This window comes from Numida meleagris, chromosome 4, assembly GCF_002078875.1.
Source record: "Numida meleagris isolate 19003 breed g44 Domestic line chromosome 4, NumMel1.0, whole genome shotgun sequence".
In the NCBI taxonomy this organism is placed as follows: domain Eukaryota; kingdom Metazoa; phylum Chordata; class Aves; order Galliformes; family Numididae; genus Numida; species Numida meleagris.
Genome location: NC_034412.1, coordinates 85,930,576 through 85,953,982, shown reverse-complemented (window position 1 = coordinate 85,953,982; position 23,407 = coordinate 85,930,576). Strand labels below are relative to the sequence as shown.

General features: G+C 36.4%; 1 protein-coding gene across 1 annotated transcript in view; it reads left to right on the top strand.

The window, feature by feature from the left end:
* Positions 1 to 22,654, top strand: part of C4H4orf50 (chromosome 4 C4orf50 homolog) — a 33,716-nt gene extending 11,062 nt beyond the window's left edge. The window contains exons 7-14 of the mRNA XM_021395515.1: positions 254 to 2,470; positions 2,894 to 2,995; positions 4,572 to 4,718; positions 7,296 to 7,472; positions 10,022 to 10,078; positions 10,477 to 10,656; positions 18,939 to 19,181; positions 20,308 to 22,654. Of these exons, the coding sequence (XP_021251190.1) occupies positions 254 to 2,470; positions 2,894 to 2,995; positions 4,572 to 4,718; positions 7,296 to 7,472; positions 10,022 to 10,078; positions 10,477 to 10,656; positions 18,939 to 19,181; positions 20,308 to 20,700 (3,516 nt within the window). The 3' untranslated portion in view covers positions 20,701 to 22,654. The remainder of the gene's footprint in view (positions 1 to 253; positions 2,471 to 2,893; positions 2,996 to 4,571; positions 4,719 to 7,295; positions 7,473 to 10,021; positions 10,079 to 10,476; positions 10,657 to 18,938; positions 19,182 to 20,307) is intronic.

Genomic DNA, 23,407 nt, shown 5'->3' with positions numbered 1-23,407 from the left:
GTGTATTTAAAAATGAATATTAAAGGATTTTAAATCCTATCTAGTAAAGGTGTTATTCAAGGTGAATAATGTTGTGCACTAAGAAAATGATTGACTATTTGCACATTCTTATTTTTACCTTTATTCTATTTTATATCTTTAAATTACTTGAAAACTTTATATGGCAATATTTTTCTCATTTGTCCATAATCAAATATTATTTCCATTGGTTTATATTTTTCCATTTGAAACATTTCTCTTTTGCAATTACCAGGTCACCCTAGGAACAAAAAGTACAGGTGCTCCAGAAGACAGTTTCACTTCATTTAGATGTACGCCAAGCTATGCTACATCAAGACTGCTTCCACCTAGCTCTGAGAAGTTAACTAATGGTGAAACAAGCGAAGGAAACAAAGATGAAGAATACCTTTCTTCCTTGAAAGAACAAGCTATAAATCCACCAGCAAAAATATTCCCTGTTTCTGTGGTTGAAGATTTGATGAGGAACAAACCCAAAATTATCTTGTTAAAACCCAAAAGCTACAAGGTAGAAGCGGTCACAACGGTGAAGAAAATGAGGAGCTTGGATTTCAGTGGGGTAAATACCACTCTTGGCTCGGATGGCCTGTGTATTGTTACAGAAGGTTTTTCTGATAAAGCTCCTAAAGCTCTTTGTGGAAAAATGCCTTGCTCTGTGATTGAAAATATTGCATCTTCTCTTGAAAAACACAGAGTGGAAAAACATCAGCAAAAGAAACTAATTCTACCAAGAAGCGTAAGTAAAAATAAAAGTTTGGATAGAAGTGTTCATGATAGAAGATACCACCAAAATATCTTTAGATCAAGAGTTAAAGGAGAAGAAATACAGAGTGAGAAAGCCCAAGTACAACAGGTTACTTGTGTTTTTGAGGAAAATTCTAAAGTTTTAAATAAAAGTGATTTGATAAAACCTGAGAAGCAAGGAATTGAAGCCAAAGACAAACGAGGTAGCCCACAAGGTGTCCACAAAATATCTGTTGAGTTGAAAGACTCACAGATGCATTTCAGAGGGAATCCTGAACAAGTGGAGAAACTCGGAAGCCTCTCGGAAGTCTGCATCTCTGATGTGATGAGGGTGTGCAAAGCTGGAGACAGGGTGAAAATGGGACAGGAAGGGAAGAAACCTCAGAAGCCAACTCACCAAATAAACCCTTCAAGAAATATTGGGCTGGAAGAAAAAAAAGTCCAGTGCCTGAAACTATATGAATCAAAAGAGAAGGATTTTTCATGTCAGGAAATTGCTGCTGAAAACATGCAATATGCATGCCCTCAGAAATGTTTTTGGTCAGAGGAAGAGAGTTATCCACTAAACATATTGTCTCCTATGCAGAAGAGCTCAATGTGTTTAACCAAACTGTTCCTGCCAGAGAACAATTTTTCTGAGTATTTCTGTTACCTGTCACCACTGGCAGCGGTTCATAAGCATGATATGAAAACATACGCATTGGAAAAATTAGTGGCGATGTGTTCACAGAGGATATTTCTACTGATGCAAGAGAATGAAAATTACTTTAAAAAGGTCTGTATATTACAAGAGGAGAATGAAAGATGTGTTCAGAAGATGTGCGCGCTGGAAGAGGACATGAATGCATATTTTCAATACGCTTTAGAAGTTGATGAAGATAACATTGTTTCTTTTCAAAATTTACTTAATGAGAGTGAAGTTGTTGGTAAATGTTATAACATGACAGAAGGAAATACCAAGAGCCCAGGAACAATTTTTGCTGCAACCATCTCTAAGAATCTCTCTTACGTTGAAGAGAAAACTAGGAATTTAGGGAAAGACTCATTAACAATTGAATCAAATAAACTTCCCAAGAGTGTTTTACCTCAGGATGGAAAGAAAATTAAATATTTCCAATTGCTTTCTGACCTGAAAGAAAAAAGAAGTAGATGCTTCAAAGAAATAGCTAGATTATTACAAGACAAGGAAAACTATATAGAAAAATATAATGAATTAATGCAAGAGAGAGAGGGAAATTTAAAAAGAATATCTATTTTAGAAAGTGAAAAAGAAAATTTATTGGGAAATTTGGCAGAAATAAAATGTGAACAAGATAAATACCGGACCTTGGTCTCAGAACTTCAGGAGTGCAAAACCAACTATTATCAAACTATTTCTGATTTACAGGAGGAAAAATGTATCCTGAAAAGAGCTATAGACCAAGTTAAAAAAGAAAATGCAGAACGACTTGATGAGTTTCAGAAAGCAAATGCAGACTTTATTTTAGAAAATAACAAATTGAAAGAGCTGTTGTATTTGTTGGGTTTCACCTACGAAGATCTGAGAGAAGAAAAAAATTGGGAAACAAAGGAAAAGGTAGTAAAACTAAAAGTAGAAAATAAAACTCAACAGCATGGTCTTAAGCCAAAAGAAGTTGAAACAGCATGCAGTGTAACTCAGACTGAAGAAGATGGAAGAGACCCTTCCAACTATTTCCACAGCAAAGAGGTAAATATTAAAAGTAATGAATGTTATCAAGCAGGATCTTCTAAAGAAAGAAGGAAATACAAACATGTTCATTTACTAACTTTTATTCTGATAGGGTGGTTTTTTTTAACTATTCTGATTTAAGTGACATGTATACTTAAAGACAAGATCTTTAATTATATTCATTTTCTCATCTGTATTTTTCTTCTGCAATCATGAATCTTACATTGCTGTGAAATTCTATGGTGATTACAATGTTCTTGTAAATGCGGAATTATTACTTCAGTTGAGAATAATCAACAGGGAAAGATTTATCTCTAATATTCTGATTGTATGCAAATGTTTGTTGTAATTCAGATAAAAGGAAGCTGTATATTTTTCACTAAAAAATGTGAACCCTTGAGTATGAGTGGGAAGGGTCATGTCTTTCTGTTGTGTATCCAGGGCTGCAGGTCTGAAAGCTACAGTGCAATGAAAGAGCAAGTGGAAAGGACAAAAGATGAATTAAAAATACAGCAAAAGGAATTAGAAAAATCAAAAAAAGAGGTAACCTCCTCTCTGATGCAAATCTGAGGAGCAAATTTGTTTTCTTCTTTGTTTTCTTACATGGCTGCTTTTTATGCCAGTGCTTAATGTTTTTACTAAACTCTCTGATCTGCAGAACTAAGATCTTTCAGCTAAGTGATGAATTGCATAGTTATTTGGTTTTGGCCAGAATTTCAAGGGAAGCTGCATTCCTTCAGCACACTTCGACAGAAACTGAGGGCTTAATAACAACACACAAAACAAAATATCTGCTGTAGCTAGCTCTGGCTTCCCTCCCACTCATTAGAAATGAAGAGTAAGAAGCACTGAGAATGATGGCAAACCTGAATTCAGAGTAATTTTTGAAGAGGAAAAGTGACATAAAATCTGACACTGACAAGTGGTTTTGCTATACCAAGTGATAGTGCAAAGCTTGTGCACTGCCTCTTGGCATCTATGTAATAATAACCATCTTTATGGAAGCTCTTGTTTGAACGAAGAGCTAGTTCTGTGCCTGTGTACAGCAAATCTGTGGTTTTAATACCAACAAGGGAAGCTAAGCTTTCTGTGTTGTGCCTTTCCTAACACATTAGCTTTAAGATTCCTATTTTTATTGAACAATCTCCACATCCTGCTTATCTCAATGGAATGTATTTCTTCATGGCAAGCTTGTATTTATGGGGCTGTTTCACACAGTAACAAGCATCACACAAACTGTCTGGAAAAACATCAACAGTAACAAATGTTACACTGAGTATGTAAAGGAGCAGTATGATTACACATGGTGGATGTGTGAAATGGCCATCCTTTCACAACCACTGTGTAAAACCTCCCTGATTTCAAACGAGGCAACTGCAGTGCAGGGGTGGATTGGGATGAGTGATGGCTTGTTAGGGACAGACTCCAGACCTTGGAGTTTATGTGCAAATATATCATTTGATTTTTATTTATTTTTAAAAAGTCTAATTAATTTGGGCCCTTCTAATCCTTTTGTGTGTTACAACAACTTATTTTGTTAACTTAAAAGGATGTGAAACCTTTGATTTCAGAAGGAAAAGAAATAATGAGGAAAGGATCTTGCTGTCAATTATTGAATGTGTTTGTTTGTTTCAAAATGACAGTTAATGTGTGTAAGTAGGGAAAATGAATCTCAGATGTAATGCAAAGGTAAATGTACAAGCTTTTTTTTCCTCCACTACATTTTTCATTTTTGACATTTTTGAGGTGTTTTTTTTTTTTTTTTTAACCACTAATTGATAAAATCTTACTCTCCTTTTTGCTCAGATGGCTTTCAGACTGTTTTATTTTAAGTTTCATTCAGAGTACCAAGGTAACTTCAAATTTAGAAATCAACTTAAAAATCTAATTTCCTCATAACTCTAGTTGGATATATTTCTGTAGAACTCGATTTAAGATTCTTACCAATTTCTTGTTCTAGGATGATAGTGTATGGTAAAATTCCATTGATTTAAATTAATTTACAGTGATGCAAAACTTGGAAATTTTGTTCAAGTCCATGTTTGTAAGCCAATATTGAGAATCAGTATCACTGATACTAACTACACTCAGTAATTTTGCTTTTTAATCTTACTATTAGGCTCAGAAATGGTACAGGGAACTTGGCTTTGCTGAAACAAGATATGAAGAAATCAAGACTCATTTGACACAGGTTCTCTCAGAATTAGACCGTCTTAAACAAGAAGCTGGAGACAAAACTCTTGGAAAGCAGCGCTGCAGATTAATGGTATGTATGTAAATGGAATGGAGAAAAGCCATATTCCTTTGAACAGGATGTTTTTGGTGTTGAGACATCTATTATTTTTATTGGCAATAGATTTGATGCAAGTATAGAGCCAATGCAGATGTAAACTTGAAAGTGAGGAGATATTACGCAAGGCAGACCATCTCTCTTACAGGATACTCCAAAGTTCGGGTTCTGTGTGGGCATTTTAGACACTTCTATTTTTTTAGGAGAGCTCTATCTAGCCAGGATGATTCTCTGACTCATGGATTTTCAGATTGCTTAATGAGATCACCCACAGTTGAAGATGTTTGCAATGTTCTTTGATTTGGCGCTTACTTCTTTGTCTAATTTAAATCTTTCTTGTAGGATTAATATCAATTTTTTAAACACATATCTCATCCTAGGGTCAAAGTTGCAGTGTATGTACATCAGAGAGATGAGTTTATCATCAATTACACTATCAACTAATCATCAACTAATTATCTGTATGACTTAAGTCCATTATATCTTAACCAAGGGATGTAGATCTTAATGTTAAATTAGGCAAATATCAATACAGATAGAAATTAGACACATTTTAAGAAAGACTGAAACTTTTTTCACTTTCTTTTAAAATAAACTTTTTAATACATGTAAATCTGTTTGTGTGAAATCCATAAGATATGGTCTAAGCTTTTCTGTACCTTTGGAATAGGTAATATACCTCAAAGTTACTTCTAGGACTTCTTGTTTCACTGGTGTTACTAACAGGGAAAGCATAATTTAACATAAGATTATTTGGGTAAAATTTCTAGGATGCTCTGATGTCTTTCTGAACCACACTACTGTAGTAGGAGTTGGGAGAATTATATGGGTGAGCAGGAAGAGAGCAGAATATTACTTGTAGCTTTGATAATGAATATAAGATTTTTGGACAAAATGCACGCTAAATAAGTTAAGTTTGGGGCTTGGTCATCCTTCAATTATTTCTCAGTTTCTGGGTTCGTCACCATTTTGGGGCTTGAACAGCAGTTACTGTAAACTGGGACATTATAACCTTAAATAATTTTTGTGTGCTCATTTGTGCTTTGAAAATAGAGAAAACGGCTAGTGTACCAGCAAAATGATGAAGGAAGGAGGTAACCTTTGTCTGCCTTTAAACTTCAAGCATTTTTTCCTACTTCTTTTTCCATTGAGCATCTTAAGTCAGGGAGTGTTACCATTTCTGATTTAACATGCTTTTTTGTGGAGGAAAGAAGATGAGAAAAAAAACAATCTAGTCAACCTTGACTGTCCAACAGACACTATTGTTCTTTTAACACAAGAGGGAGCCAAGAAATTTGATACATAGCAAGCACGGATGACTAGAATGCTACACATAGAAAACTTACTTGATTAGGAAGAGTATGAAAATATCATATTTGTGGTTTTGCCTGTGTTGCAATAATGAATTGCAGCTAGAATGACATGATTATTCACTTCAGTTTTCTGTTTTCTATGAAATGATACGTTTAGTATCTTCTAGTCACCAAAGGTGTCCAAGTTGGAAAGGTGGTCACTAAGCCAAGGAGAATTACAGTGTGCTGCTGTGCACAGTAGCTGAACATAAGCCTCTCTTTCAGCTGTTTTGGTGTTAATATCCATGAAAATCAAACCATCTTCCTGAGTGTTTGTTAAGAAAGTTTATGGTCTTTTTACAGATCTGACTAGGATTTTTTAGCATAATCTCAGAAATGCTCGATCTCTTTAGACTTTCACAAATATAGCATTACAGGAAAACCTTAACAGCTCTGTGTATCAACTCAATATTTTTAAAATATAAATTCACAATAGCACAAACAATTTTCACAAGACTTTCTTCACTCTTGGATCTTCCTCGTTCTCAGACTATATGTTTAATCTGATGGTATGACTTCTAGAGCTGACCTTATGATACTGACCACAAATCTAAAGCACTCACTAATCCATTCAATCTAAGTGCATGAAATTGAAAAAAAAATGAAGAGTGGGGGAGGAGGAATTACATTCAGAAGTTCTTCCTTCCGCTTGCTTATCATTACATTTGAATGCAATGAATAGTTTATTTTTAAATACTCTTTTGTAATTTATACTCAAAATCATATTAGTTTTATTAATTATCTTTCAAAATAAAAAGTTAACTGAAGGCTTGCAATTTACTCTCAGAGATAAACACATGTGAAAACCAAGGGGTGTATTATATAGCAGTTAGAGCAGGAGACTGGGGACTTTTGAATTCTGTCCTCACTAACTGTGTGACCTTAGGTTAGTCACTTAATCTGCCTGTGCCCCAGTTTCCCTATGTATGAAATGATTATAACACAATACTTACCTTGAAGGAACTTTGAAATTCCAGTCCTATACCTATTTTCAGAGGGAATCAAGAATTCCTTGCTCATAAACAATTTTAAGATTGTTGCAAGATATTAGTGCTCCTATGTTTATAAAGATTTGAAATCATACATTTTGTATTAGCTTAAAAAAAAAATGAGGTAAAAGGTAGGTACATTGCTCTAAAACATGATTGAGACTATTTTATTTTCTACATCAAATCTGAAATTCTGTGTATTTGCTCTTTAGCCCGTGTACACCGTGAAAGATGCCCAGGAAGTGGAGGAAAATAAAATATCCAATAAGAGATTACAGCAGCAAGTACTGACCTTGAAAGCCCAGCTCAGGGACCAGACTGCATTACAAAATCAGTTTCACGACTTGCAAAATGAAATGGAACTCCTTCAGGCTCAACTATGTGAAAAGGTAGAAACTGTTGTCTGTGTGCTTGAAGGAGTGGACTGATGTGAGCTCAGACTTCAGATTCTACTTCTTTCTTCCCCAAAAAAAGAACCAAAATAATTTTTCTTTTCTTGTTTTTTCTTTTTTTCCTGGGAATGGGTCTGGAGATAATTAAATGGTTTACAGGCGTGTAAAATTACCCCTGACTTTAGAGAAATAGGAAAAGATGTAAACTGCCTGGGTGGTCAACATTATGGAAAGATGATAGTCTCACTATAATAAAAATTTGCCACCAGTCTCTTCTGTAATCCCCATATCATAATACAAGAAAAGCGGTGCTGAGTTTTCTTACAGAGCCACTTCCTTGGCTTACACTGTCAGAATGTTTAACATTCCCAGCTCTCTTGTTGCACTAGAATTTTGTAGCTTTTCTTTGATCCAGCGGTTTGGGTTACATATTAAGAGATTCAATTGTGTGTGTGATGTAGTTTTTTTTTAAATTCACATGATTATTCTGGTGAGAGCCACCATGTACATGCAGGTCTACTTACATTAACAGTTTTTAGATCTGCACATTGTATTGCAGCAGGTCAACCAGAGCAGGTGCACTCATTAACACTTGCAGAGCTGTTGCCTTAAATTCAAACTGCTGTCAGCATGACTACAATTGCTGATCTCTTAGCTGATCTCTGAGGAATGAACAAATTCCTGTTAAGGTTTTTTTTCTTAGCTTTCATCTTCTATTTCTTTGGAACCATTTTTTTTTATTTTTTTTTTAAAGATTGATTGTTACAATGTGAGCCAAATTGGACTTGTCCATTGTGCTGTGAAACAACTAGTAAACAGCATTTTCTCAGTTGTGCCCGGCGGAGAACACGTAGAATGTGCTTCTCCTCTGTCTTTTCTCTGAAATACAGGAGACAAAGAATTTTCTTCTTCCTGCAGAGTGTGAATTTCTTCCTCCACAGTAAATCCACCTCCTTGTCATGTGCTGTGATTTACTCTAAAGAGCACTGCATGAAGAACTAGTGGCCTCTCTCAGGAGTTGATTAGGCTGCTTCTTAACAGAATAGAGCTGGTAAAATGAATTTATTTTATAGTGTCTGCTGTCTGTATTGATGGATGGTGTGTATCAGATGGTAGGTGAGTAAAGGATGAGACGTGCTATCCACATAAGTGGGCAGCTCCTAATTATTCCGTTGCATCAGCAAAGTGTTTTGTTCCATGCTTCATCAAGAATTTAGTGTTAACAGTGAGGAGAACCGCTGCCAGCTTTTCCTTTGTTCCCTCAGTGCTAGTGTAATGTAAGGGCGTCTCTCTGTCCTATCCACTGTGTTCTTTCATAAGTCCATAATTTACTGGCTGAATACTGGGTGACCTCTTTCAGCATAACTGAGTTCTTATAAAGGGAATATTTTTCTTTCTTTTTTTTTTATGTACATCATATATTTACTTCAGACTTTATAGAAATACACATAATCAAACAACATGAATCCAAAGGAATCTGTACTTTATTGCTAAATAATATTTTATCTGTATATAATAGAATAAGATTTTACCTGGCAGAATATTATACATTTTCTGTATTATCAGAAAGCAGATTTCTCATAGATAGTAAACATTTTTATCATGAAGTACAGCTCAGGTCATCTGCCTCACCTTGTAGTAGGGGAAATGTATCCATCATAGAATCATAGAATTGCTCAGGTTGGAAAAGACCTTCAAGATCATCAAGTCCATCCACAACCTAACCATACTACTCTAACTCTAACGACCCACCACTAAATCATGTCCCTGAGCACCACATCCAAATGGTTTTTAAACACATTCAGGTATGTTGACTCAACCGCCTCCCTGGGGAGCCTGTTCCAGTGCTTAACAACCCTTTCTGTAAAGAAGTTTTTCCTGATATCCAACCTAAACCTCCCCTGGAGCAACTTGAGGCCATTTCCCCTTGTCCTGTCACCTGTCACCAGCGAGAAGAGACCAACCCTGCTCTCACTGCAATCACCTTTCAGGTATTTGAAGAGAGCAATAACGTCTCCCTCAGCCTCCTCTTCCCCAGACCAAACAGCCCTAGTTCCTTTAGTCTTATTATTACAGAGTAGAAAATTGTTGATGTTTACTTTTGAAAGCCTGCCATGGTATGAATGTACTGGAAATCTCCCTCTGTTTCTTGCATTCTACAACACAACATAAATAAGAAAGGGGAAAACCTTTCCCCAAAAGAGTATTTTGGAAGATTCACAGATCAAATGGGAGTATGAATGCATAATGAATGATATCAAGTCTTTAATGTGATGCTGCTTTGATGAAATAACCTCAGTGATATAGGGTTCCATTTAAAAGCAGCCATAAGCTCTTGGTAATACATGAGTCCAACAGCAATGCTAGGGCTTATCAATGTACAAACAACTCCGTACATTACTGCAGGGAGTTTGTAATACAAGGTCACACAACTATGTGAAGTGTATGCTTCAGAAGTCGAGTCTAAAACAAATATCAAAATACTACTGAAATATTTTTAAGTGACTATTGAATATATTAATACGGTATGTTTTTCAACCTTTCAGACAAAAGAACTCCAGAAGAGAAAGTCTGAAGTAATGTTGACGCTAGCTCCTTTAAAGGTAATATATGTTCTTGAAGGCTGATGCAGGCTGATGCAAAGGGATATCCCTGTGTTTACAGGCTTGCTCTAGTTTTCAGCATATTGTAGCTGTTCTCTGTGTGTGCCTGCTTTCTGCAGTTCCGCCTGACTTAGCTGTTTGCTTCTGCGCTTTAGGTGAGAGTTGGCTGACATTGTAGCTTGCAAAAGTGGGTTTTCACAGATGGAAAAGTGAATGCCTCTCTCCAGCTTATCTGTGAGTTACATATTGCTGTTGCAGGTGCAGAAGCACCCGAAAGGCCTGGAAGTATAGGACTGCAGTGTACAGCTTTGGGTCAAAATATGTGGAACAGACACAAAATATAATCTTGCAATCTGAACAGGGAGTGAGATCACTGTGTATGTGTTCATGCTGCATAGGCTAAGTTGGCTTGCCTGACCAGAAAATGCCAGGAAAGGAACAGCTTCATTACCAGGATGCATGATGAGTTTCACCGTCAAGGGTTTAACAACTCTGTATTCGATGAAGAGGTGAAAAGCTTGGTGAATGACATTACCCTGGCAGAGTACACAGCTGGTTTTACAACATGTGATCAAGAGGTAAGTGTTTGCATGTCCTAGCAGGATCCTCTGGTTTCAGTTGCTGTATTGTTGGCGATTTTCTTTGAAGAGTTTAGTGAGACTCAGTGAATTGTTGTAAAATATCTCCGGGCACTTAATATAAAAATTGCTTCAGACCCAGCAGCAGACCGGAGTACTTTATTGCAATTTCGGTCATGGTTTAAATATTCTAGAGCTTATCACCAGGTATGTCTGTGCTCCATACAAAAAACTCTTAGCTAATACTTTGATGAAATATCTGACCTAGTGGATAATGCAGCATGTCTGATACAATATGACTTGTAATAGGATTTTTGCGCTTTCTTCCTGCGTGATGCATCATCTCAGATTTCTGAAGAAATTGAAAAGGAAAAAAAAAGCAATCTGGATGGGACTAGATTTTGTATATAGCTAAGTTTCCCGCAAATGTTTCAAGTCACATCCCAACACTGCCTTACCTAAGCTCATACTGAGAATGAATGTTTTGTGTGACCTGAGTTAATAACTCATCTGTCAGAAATGCAGACAATACTTCACTGCTGTCAGATGTTTTCTCAAACATTGCTGTGATGAATGAGCATATAGTAAGGCACATTTACTCTGTCTCCCTGAATGTCTAATTATCACAAAACTAAACAGCTCTTAACAGTATAGTCTTAGACTGAATCTTTATCTGGATAGTTAATGAGTTTATCTGGAATATAGGAGCTCCAAATTCAATTGCTTGCTTCAACAGACATTTAGCTATTCACCAAGTGGAACACAAATGCCTTCACATGGTATCCAGCGCTGTAGTGGACAGAGGTCTCACCAGGACTTGGGGACATGTGGATTCACACCTGGATTCTGAATCTGGCAAATGACAGCCTCACTCTTGCTGAGCAAAGTGATGCTGAGCTTCTGACCATTCTGGGTCCAGATGTTTCAGCTGGCTGTGGAAAGTAATTCCCTATGTAAGAGAGGAAGACCTCCCTTGTGTGTTCCCATGAAAAAAAAAAAAAAGTTTTCATGAATAAGTTTTCCTATGGAAAACGTTTTAGTGAGAAGATATCCAACTGACACTGCTACAAGTTTAATGTATATATAAGTAGTTGCAATCACAAAGAGAAGGGAATGTTTCATACTCAAAATTCTGTGCTGACTTCTGCAGACATGTATTATACTGAACTGACCTTTCATCTTTAAGAGTTATATTTTTCATTTCAACTCTTATTCTCACTGATATTCACATCTAAGATTCCCAGCTTTTACTGACATAAAGCTCCTTTGAAAGTTCATTCTCATCCCTCCCCTGAGATTTTAACGTCTAAATCTTTCCTCACACTTGAATGCTTCCAGAAAAAAATTGCTGGATGCATTTTTTTTTTCCTTCTTGAAATAAAGATTTGCACTGGGCTTTATTCATTTCTGGATCCAGTGACAAACAGAAATCTGTTACATATTGGCAGCAGACTTGCTTGCTTTAGCTTAACGATGAATTTCAACTGAAAGTTTGCAAGGCTGCATGAAGGGCTGATCCCAAAGCCCTTTGAAGGACTCTACATTCAATTCAGTGCCTGGTCTTGCATAGTTCAGTAAAAAATTATGTACTAGTTCTCAGAAAAAATTTCTTCTATAATTTTTTTTTTTTTTTTATAACCAACTGTGTAAATACATGAAGATAGGATCAATCTCTCCTAGCTGTGTGTGAGGATGGTCTAGCTTCAGCAGAGGACATATGGGCATCAACGAGTTACTCATGACTAAAGAAAAAAGTGTATTTAGTCCTTTTCTTATTCAGGGTACTGCATATGGTTGGGCATTCTATTCTGTTTTCCAGGAGTATTTTTATTCAAATACCTATCTCTAATACTAAAACACTAAGGGAGTGTCATGCAAAACCAATCATCTTTAGATATGTACTTCACCTTCAGAATTAGAGACTGTGTTCTCAGTCACTGTAAATCACTGTTGTCCCAATGACTTCATTTTACTGATTTGCACTAACTGGAAATTTCAGATGAGTTTGGTTCAGCAGAACAGCACTCATTCTGAATTTTGTCATCCTTGATTATTTTCACAGTCCAGTGTTAGAGTCAAATATTTTTGAGTGAGAACTAAATTTTTCTTGAATCATATAGTATCCCTTATTTTTGTCCCACAGTATATGTTTAAGTAATCTGTTAAAAAAAAATATGTAATCTATTTAGAAAAGGAAGTCAGTTTTCCTTCTTTTAATGCACTTTTCAAGTTGTTGTAAAGAGAACTAGACTTTGAATGACTTTCTCACTATAAAATGTGACCATTAAACCCTTTAATTTGTAATTTAATTTAATTTAGTAATTTAATGTAATTAGTTTTAGTTTATTTATCATAATAAACACATGTAATTATACTGAAGTTTTTATTTAAATTCATTTTCATGGAGAGAAAACATATGTGTAAGCGTAGTGAAAGCAAAGTTTGTGTGCAGGGTTCTGAAAAAAAGCTTCATCATGCCTAGCTCTCAATTTTGAAAAAATATATGGCTTCTTGGGAAGCCATAGGAATAACAATCTAGTCCAAAATTTTAGGAGACACAAAGGAGTAAACTTCATTGATTTCTAGACTTTGAGATATACTCTCGTTTTAAAATACCTAAATTGAGAAATCTCTGGAGCCTTTTGTCATAGAGTGATAATAAATTCGGAAGACAGAAATAATTAAAATTTTGTATTTTGTGTTTGGAAAATTGGAAGTGTGTCTCTAAAGAGATGACACATGCCAGGGACAAGGGCAGCCTCTAGAAGGTGCACGTGGCACGCAGCACAGTGCCATGGTGGTGTTCATGAGCCCAACGTCAGACAAAGTATATGGCCATTCTCCATTTTAATCCTTTTGTCATGTCACTTTCATGATCTTTTAAATGTTGATTTTTTTCAATTGGAATGGACTTGTCATCTTTCTTTTATTTCTGAGGAAGGATTAATTAATGGACATTATTAACAGTTATTGTTTCTCTGCTCTTCTCAGTAGAAAGCACTTAGCGCAGCTTTCATCAGCTGATAATAGATATTTGTACTTACTGGACAGGTAACAAAAAAGACTAGGACTGGGGTTTACAATAGCTGACATGCTTGGATTGGTAACAGCGGAAAAGAAGAGAAGATGCTTCAGATAACTAATAGGAAATGTGAAATAGGAGTCTCCACTTTTTTTCTGAATTTGTGCCTACTTGTGGTTTAAGAAACAGACTTAACCCGTTTTACAGCCTCATACATGAGAACCACACAGAGGAGCAAGAGAGCTTGACTTGCCCTTCACATGAGCTCACCCCAGACTGTGCAGCTGTGCAGTATTTTCAGTCATTTTCTCTCTCTTTTAGGGTGTGCGTGGAGAAACAGGAGCGTGTTCAGTTATTTCCCACAAATGTCTGAGCCAGCCAGTCCTGGTTTTATGTCAACAGCCTCCACTTAGATGACTAATGGTCGTAATGGATAATGCTGCTGTACTCAATCACTTCAGTTTCTCTTGCACAGGAAGCCTTTGACTTGATGATGTATTTTATATATTCTTTCCATAGTGCATCTAAAGCCATTGTGGCTATTTGCCCCTTTTTCTCAGATCCAAAAGGGAATTTGTGCAAAGAATGTAAGGATAAATGGTAGTACTTTTTATTGCTTTTCATGCAGTCATCTTAAACCTCATGAATGGAAAGCTCCAGGCAGAGAATGTGTCCAGTGCGGTGAATTATGCGTTTTACAGAATAGAAATAAATGTGCAAATCAGTGTAGCCTAATCATCCTTTGTATCAGGGGATTTCTTCAGAGGTACTTTTCAGCAGGACAGTGCTTTTTATTTATATTTATATATATATTTTTTTTTTCTCTGTACATTTCCTTGCAAGAAGGCACTTACTGCTTTCCTGTGAATCATATTTGAAGGAAACAGGCCTACAATAATTTTCTCTTCTGCTCTCCGTAAAACAGTTTGTGCATTAGTGTTGAGATCAGGTTTTCTGACACCGAGAGTGAGATACAATTCACATTTGATGCCTGTACTTCAGACAGTTACATCTGTGGTAGTTACTCTGCTTCTTTCCATAGTTAGTGAAGAGGAAGAGGTACTGACAAAGAGTTACCTGCCCATTTTATCTGCTTAGATGTGATGAGAAGAATCTAAGAAGTGGCTTTCTCTCTGTTTTAACAAGGGTCAGAAAGAGATATGCTGTGGCGAGCCGAGTCCTGCCCCTAAAGTGGAGGACTCTGGGGTTTCAGTCTTTTGGGGACCAAGCTGATCAAGACCAAACAACCTTTTCAGGCAAATTTTTCACAGGAAGTGGCTTCCTTTTCTGATATTACAGAAAATGTGACCTGAGTTGATTGGAATTCCAAGCAGATGGAAGAACCAAGATGATGATTGTTATTTAGTCATTTTGTTAAAGAAGGGTGGAATCCATTGCAAAGTGATGTTACTTTTTACCCTCAAAAATATTTAAAAATAATGAAGGATATGAAATATGGATTTAAAACTATTAAGGGCAGCCTGTCCTTTCCAGTGAAATAACTGATAAAAGCTGTTCAATAATGTAAATAGCTGTTTGTAGAGAGTTGGTACATACTCAAGGTTAGCACCATTTTAAAGTAAAATTGGGTCTGGCTGACAAAGATTTAGATCTGTTTTCTGACAGCATGCATAGTAGAGACATTTTAGCAGTGAATTTTGCCGTAATAGAGTAGAACAGTAAATACATGTAGAATAATAGCCATGATTAAAATAAATAAACTAACCTTGAAACTAATTCTAGAACTTCTATTAAGGTAAAATGTTCAGTTGAAATTACCCAGAGTAACTCAAACTTTATTCTATCGATGACACTAGTATCTTTTTATGTTTGTAATGTGAGGAAGGGTAGTATTTTTTGTTTGTTTTAAAAGTGATCCTTTCAAGAACTTGAATTGTAAATTTGCACTCTGCAGAGTTTGGGGGGAATGTCACAATACTTTCATTTTTTCCTAGCTGGGATAATTTATAGAAGCATTAAGGGAAGGCATAAAATTATCAAAGTAAAATAGAATTAATACAGTGGAAATGTTAAGTGTGATAATTAGCTAATCAAAGAAATTTGCACGTAGACATTGAGACAAAAAGCAGGAATTTTTGTGTTCATAAATATAATGCTTGGCTACATCCACAGTGTTAGAGAAAATGTAGTTTTTAGTGTTTCACAAGGCCTTATGAAATGCTAAAGATGAGCCTTTTTGAGAGAATTGTACCAGCTTTCATATACAGACCTTTCTGTGGGCACTTTGTCAGTGTGGTAGCGGTTCCACTCATCAGGGTTTGCATTAACTCATAACCCACATTTCTGCTGATTCTTGCTACATTGGCTGAGGCAGAATTCAGTAATCCTGGAACTCAAAAGAGTTTGTGAGTTGAATATTTGAGGGAAATAGAAGAAAAGGCTTCAAAAATATTATTTTTTCTAGTGATGGAATGTATGAGTGTCACAGCTTTGATACGGTTGTGTTTTTCCTGGTAGCTTTAGCAGCAATCCTGCCTACTGAGGAGGACAGTGATTTGCCTTTGCACGGGTCATTGGACTCCAGAGCTTGTGCTGCTCCTGCTGAGTCTCATCTATCACTAGGGATGCCTCTAACTGTGCTTCCTGTAGTGAGGAAATTCTCATCAAATAATTTTAGATCCAATCTCTTCATGCCTCAGAACATGTCAGGGCTGCCTTTTGTAACCCCTCCACTACTTTCAGCCAGACGGCACTTTTTGTGAGTGCTGGTGAAAGTCACTGCCTTCATAACTTTGGTTAGAAACCAAAGACTCCTGGAGATGCCTTTGCCTTCAGTGTTTACAGGAGAAAATCCAAATATATAGCTTTTGCTTTCCAACTGATCTATGGCATAGGTGCTGGGGTATGATTGGGTGTTCATGCTACCTAAATAAACACTATCCAGATCACAGACTATCTGTATAATCAGCATAGAGAGAAAGGAAGTCCTCTAGGGAGGAGCAGCAATCTAAATTGTGTGCCCAAAGTTGGTCCATGTGAGTAGTCCTTCAATTCCTTGATGCTGTTGTCCTGTTCCCTTGCCTGCTGCTCAGCCTGAAGTAAAAGGTGGCTGCTATTATGGAGTTGCTGGCATCTCAGCTGGGAAAACAAATTGCATTTGGTGCTTTAATGGGATCTGTGGCCGGAATTCAGTGTTGGTTCCCTCCTCTTATGGTGAGGAGACAAGAATGTAAGGTGCAGTGGGATCAAAGTCAGTGTCCATCACTTAATTTTGTCATTCACACTCTCTTATGTGGTGTGTCCTGTGGAAGGATCTGTCCTGCAGCACATCAGATCTACAGATGGACAGGCACAATTCATACTCCTGACCCCATGGACTGGTTACCAGTGCACTGGTGTACTTAGGAAACACAAGACACATAGTCTAGGGAGCCTAAGAGCCAAAAGCATTGTTTTGTAAGCAGGGGACAAGAAAGATGAGCTTTCTCAGGTCAGACTAGCTTGTATTCTGTGAAGATTTAGGGTCACCTCCAAGGCTGTAGGACAGTACAGCACCACTGGCATCTGTGTGCTCTGACCCTGGTATTGGAGCTGCCCTTGAACTTCTTGCAAGTTGCATATTACACATAAAGCTCCATGGTTCTTGCTTCTGGAAGATGGTGAAACTTCTTTCCTTAGCAATGGCAGCAATTCACACACTGTATGTTCTCCCTTACACCGACATAGCATTTTATTTTATAATTTTTTTAATATATTTTATTTTTATATTGCCGATCAATGATAGTCACATTTGGGGGATCACTTCAAAACAATTTTACACCGTTATAACAACTCAGAACTCCTTGGTGTTTTGTTTTTTTTTTAATGGACACAGGTGATTGTTACCGAACTCCGGCGACCCTTTTAGTATTATTCTTGCACGTAAAGAACCAAAACCCGGTCCTGGCCAAATACCACACACAGCATCAATATAATATGCAGCAAAATGGCGTTTATTGGTAAAAGCTACAGAACTATATAGTATTTCTTATCTTTTTACTAGACTGTTCCAGAAGCTCACTCAGGGCTCCTGGCCAATCATATTGAATATCCCGCTTCTGACCTGTCACTTCCGAAAGGCCATACACGGAGTTGTTGTGCCCTTTGTTATAAAAACAAAGAAGCACAGCCCCCTGTGTCTACGACACAGGTTCAAGTATGTAGGTGAACCAATAACAAGCATATGGGGAAGGGCCTTCCTGCGTTACAGACCGAGATCCGTGACACGCCTACTACATCAGGTGATGTAGTTAATACTTATTAAAAATGTGGAGAGAAAAAGCAATACATTTTTTTGAGTAAAATGTGTTTTATCTTAAATAACAATTCCTGATTTGGGACATTTATAGTATGTGCATTTCTGGAGTTTTTGAAGAGAATTAAAGAGGTGATAACTTGAAATCAGATGCACTGATTTTGGAAGTAATTCAAAAAAACAAAAACCTAACAGCTGAAAATATTGTTAGCAATCATAAATTCATTTTCTTTACAACTGCAAGGAAAAGAATGTATCATTAATCTTGTTGCATTAATATATTTGTATATAAGACAAAATGCTACTTCTTTGTGATAGTCATTTATTTTCAGTGAAATCATCTCTTCCTGTTGGCAACAGTTATGAAAAGGTGCATCATTAATCAAGCCACATTTCTCTCATAATGTGACGTCAGTTCAGTGAGGAGGGTGTTCAGGAAATGTAATCTAAAAGTATTATGTGGTGTCAAAGTCAATTTTGTTGTACAATAAGATCAATTAAATTAATTCAAATTTGGAATAAGAGGATCTGCAGAAGAGTTTGTGCAACTGAACTTTTAAAATTAAACATAACTTCTATGAGCATTCTTGGGTAGACAAAGCTGGATTTGTTGCTGAGAAAGAGAATTTGTGTGAAAGAAACATGCTATAAATTTTTAAATTCTTCAAGAGGATAAATTATGCAATCTTTGAAATTAGTGGATTTTTTCTATTTTTTGTTCTAGTTTCTCTAAATACCCAGATGCAAATTTGGAATTTTTACTTCTAGGGGAAGAGTTGAGGAATGCAATATTCCAATTTAGAAAGATATAAGAATGTCTCACAGTTAAAGTAATTGGTATATTATCTTTTTTTCTTGCTTTGATAAATATCATTACTTTACATTTGATTTCTGTGAATGTTTATTACAATGAATTAATCCAAACAGCTTCCACTTACCCAAAATAAACAGGGCTGGAAAGCTTCATCTAGCCTGAGTTTCTAAAGATGACATTTTATCTTGCAGATGCTGCCTTCTTCCACAGACATTTCAGAGGCCAGTGGACAGTCAGAGGATCATGAGGCTTTTGTCAGAGTGAGTGGAATGTCAGGGTCAATACCTGCAAACTCTCTGCAAGAAGCTGATGGCATCCACAGTTCTCACATCACTCCAAATATGTACACCAGTTCTCCTGTAAAATTAACAAGTCCAGAGAGGATCATAGCCTTGCATCGGGAACTAAGACAAAACCATCACAAAAATTGCCAGGTCAGTAAAATTTTTTTCATCGTTTTTATTTTAGTGAAATCTATTGTTCTTGACAGTCATTTTACAGGTCCTATAAATATTTGAATGGTCTCTTCCAGAGATGCATATTTTATTGTTATTTTAAACAAGCTGAGGATAACAAATTCTTAATGTTGTTCATTATGCATTTTCTTTCTCATTGCCTAAGAAAGGCTTGAAATATGTAAAAATGATTTAAAAATGTTTACATCATGGTATACTCTCTGCTAAGGTTATCTTTGAAAGTTGTGGGATGTTTAAAAAGAAAGGAATTATCATGTTGATTCTGTCCCACCTTTTTTTCCCTCCATTTTGTTTTTTTAGTGATCCAATTATTCCTATGCCCTGAAGCTCTTATAGTAATTTCCATTAACTGCAGGAATCCTGTTAAGAACAAAGTTGATCAATTGCAATTGCATTTGTGACAGACTGCTGCTAAACTAAACACGCAAGAGATTTCGCCCTCTCTAAGACAATATAACCTCTCAATAATTATACATAAACAAAATTTGAGTATGCAATTACTGGAGCCAGTTAGCTGGAGGAGTTATGAATATTGCTCTATTGAATTTTCCTTGTTAGCTCGGATTAAAATAAAAGAAATAAAACAAGCAATATACAGTTTCTGTTTTCAACTATTAAGTTAAAAAAAAGTCATGTAAGACACAAATGTTTCTTTTTAGTTAAGAAGTTTATTATACAAAAAAAATGTTGATTCAGAATTCTGGTAACATATAGAACTCATTTAATCCAGGGGCTGTATGTGACAGTTCAAACTGATTTCCCAGTGGTCTTCTTTATCACAGTCATTTACAAAAGGGATTGATGAAAACGTTGTTGTAGAGGAAAATAATTAGGGAGAGCAGAATGCAAGCAGCTCTTTGATGATCCTGATCTTTGATAATTCCTGGAATTATTTTTTTAATATATTTACACGATGCGTGCTTTAATTAAATCACAAGGAGAGCATGACACAGGCCTATTGTAGAATTAAATGGGAAGCTACTACTGAAATCAACCACAATGTCCAGAGTGACATGCCTCCATACAGTACAGAAATACACTAGGACATCCAAGGTTATGTTTTCTTGTCTTTGTTCCTCTTCAGATGCCTTCATTTGTCTCCTCCAATACAAACTCAAAGGCTGACCCCAACCTGTCCATGACTCATGAGGAAACACATTGGCCTCCACTCCCAGAGATGAAGGACACACTGGAGTTTTCGGAGCGTGACTGGTCCATGCAGGGGAGGGACTGCTTGTCCAAATGGGATGATGTATTTGGGGGTCAAATAGGAAATCAGCATGCAAGTGCTATTCCCCAGGGAATTAAGCAGAAAGATGTCATTACAAATAATGCATGGCTCTCTAGAGAAAAAACAGATGGCTCAACCTCAGCTACCGCAGCAAAAAGCTCTTTGTCAGACATGTTGTCAGCAAGTAATAAAGGTCGAAATCCTGTGGGGAGAAATCAGCTGCATGGGAAAGAAAACCTCAGGTAAAGCATCTTAGAGATGTGGTATTCCCATTGTCATAATACTTTGTATGTGTAAAAAGTACATCTAATTTTTAAAATCATAAATATTTTACTAGTTAGCATGTTTGAGGTGTCTGGAAAATTTACATGAGAAAGTGCTGTAATAGTTTTTATGATCATGATTTCTTAGAACACTTTAGATAACTGAAACCAGCAGAATTTTCAACAGCCAGGCTGCTGCTCAATTTTTGCTTTACCTCTTGTCTATAATTTGCTTTTCCTTTAACTGAAACTGTGAAACAATCCATTAAATCACTTTTGCTTTTATATATAGCCTATTTCTTCAGAGTGCAGTGGCAAATTCTTAAAAAATATCTGGCTTGAGTGACAGGAACTTAAGGAGATATTGTGGCATGGACTTCCTAAATTCCCCCTTTATATAAATGTGACTGTAGTTTTGCTGTTAGTACTTCTTTAATATCTTGGGATTTTTTTCTTTTTTTCTTTTTATAAGCTGACTTACAACAGGATACTCTCTATGTGCTCCTGTAGGTGGTAATATCCATAAAACACCATCCTTCAATTGTTACTTTTAAGCCCTTTAGTCAAATTGCAGTTTAACTTCAGCAGTTTTACTGGACTTGCTTCTTTAGATGACTGCTTGGGCATCATGAGTACCATAACATCAGAGTTCCTGGACTGGATACCCCTATACCTGCAGTAAACAAAAGTGAAGGCAGTGCCAGGCCAGCTGCTCTAGCACAGCTGTGGCAGAACTTCCTTGTGAGCCTGACTCAGAAATAGATGCGGTCTGGTCTGTGTGAACTTTTGATGGATTCTAGAGTAATGGGAGGGAGCAGGAAGGAGGTATGTGTGACCCAACACCACTTGAGTCTGGAAAATTTAACAGAGCATGATTGTAAATTCCCCTAAACACTTAAGTGCCATTTATGTTGCGGTCCTACCAACAACCAAGGTTGATATTTTTGGAAAGCCTCAATTATTCAAATCTCCTAGCTATCTTTATTTTTAATCACTTTTATTAGGAAAGGGCATTTTTAACACACATTAATTTGTGACACTATTCTGTGCTTTTTCTTTGCCTTCATTGATTAACCCTAATTGGTTCATAGTGCATTATTGCATTGTTTGATGCTGCTCCTGAAAAGCCAGAAACAAAATGACTGGTGTTGAAGAAATATTAATGCACACATTACTCCTTATGGTGGGAAACCCATCTTCATTTGCTCAGTAATGTAGTGGTGCAATTGCTTACAGCAATAACTGAATTGGTCTTCATCCAAAACCTCTTTAGAAAATACACACCATATGTCAAGGGAAATAGCCTCTGGAAGCAATGTTTTAAAGCACTGTCTAAGCAGAGACACCTATGAGTATCCAACATCTGGAATTCTGCTCTCATCTGTCTTCCTATTCTTTCTAATGCTGGTCAGCAGTTCTGAAGATAAATCTGATGTCCTGCCACAAGCTGTCTTGTTTAAGGCCAAGTTATTTTGATGTAGAAAAACACATTATTGGCACAATAACTCTCATATTGATAAAATGATGCTTTAAGAATCAGCACTTAATGAAAACTTTTTTGGAGCTTCATCTTGCTGACAGTAAATTACATGGACTGGTAGCTCAGGTCAGCTAGAGGTCAGATCATAATCCATGAAGCGTGTTAATAATAAGGGTATTAATAATAATATTGTATGATGGTAAGATAACCTGTTATCATCAACACCACAGTATCATACCATGAAATTAAGCCTTTCTCAGTCCAGTCTCTTCCTATCAAAGATAACTATGGTTTAACTACTATGCTTCATGTTACAGCTAAGTAGGTTATTTGGCCCCATTTTTCCTTAATCATTTCCTGAACAAGGTCTGCAGACACACACAGTTGTAGTTGCAGGAACAGACACTTGCAGACATGTTACCAACAAGGAGCTGCGTAATATGTAGTGGACTCAAGAAATTCCTCAGGATAATAGATTATTTTCTGGCACTTCATAGCTTTGCTTTGCAAGTCATAGATTTTAATTAAAATCTTGTAGCCCTTTGTTTTTTTTTTTTTAATTCTTTAAGAAATACATTCTTCCTGCAACCAAAAAAAATATATGTGCAGATATCACAGTTATAATTTTTCTATCAATTTCAGTTTCTTTTTACTTCTGCTAAGTAAAACTGCAAGATTTTAGATACTACAGTGGAGGAATGCTAATAATTTAGCAGCATTCATTTGCGGTGTTACCTATAACAGCCCTAGGAAAGATGAATCATCTAAAGGCTTTCTTTTTGAAATTTCTGTCCTACTCCATCTCAACACTGAATAGGCAAATGAGAAATGATAGTCATATGATGCCAAATAATTTTGTGCTAATTGATGTACAAGATTAGATGATGGTTTAAATCAGCAATAAGGTCTTTCAAATTCTTTAAACACTGTCATTAATAGAAACCAGCTCCAAGACATACAGTGGCAAGCCAGATGGTTTGTATACTGGTGTCCTGCCAAGCTGAAGCCCTTTGGGAGTCTGAACTTGTTGAGTGACTCATACAGAATGATTAATATTTCCTCTTATTCTGTAAATTACTTGGGGTTTTTTTTAAATTGAGGGTTGGTAACTGTGTGCTTAAAGAACACATCTGAACAATTGATTTGTGTTAATTATCTATTGTTTGGTATCCAAGGCTGCTCGAGTCAAATGGCATTATCTGAGTTTGAT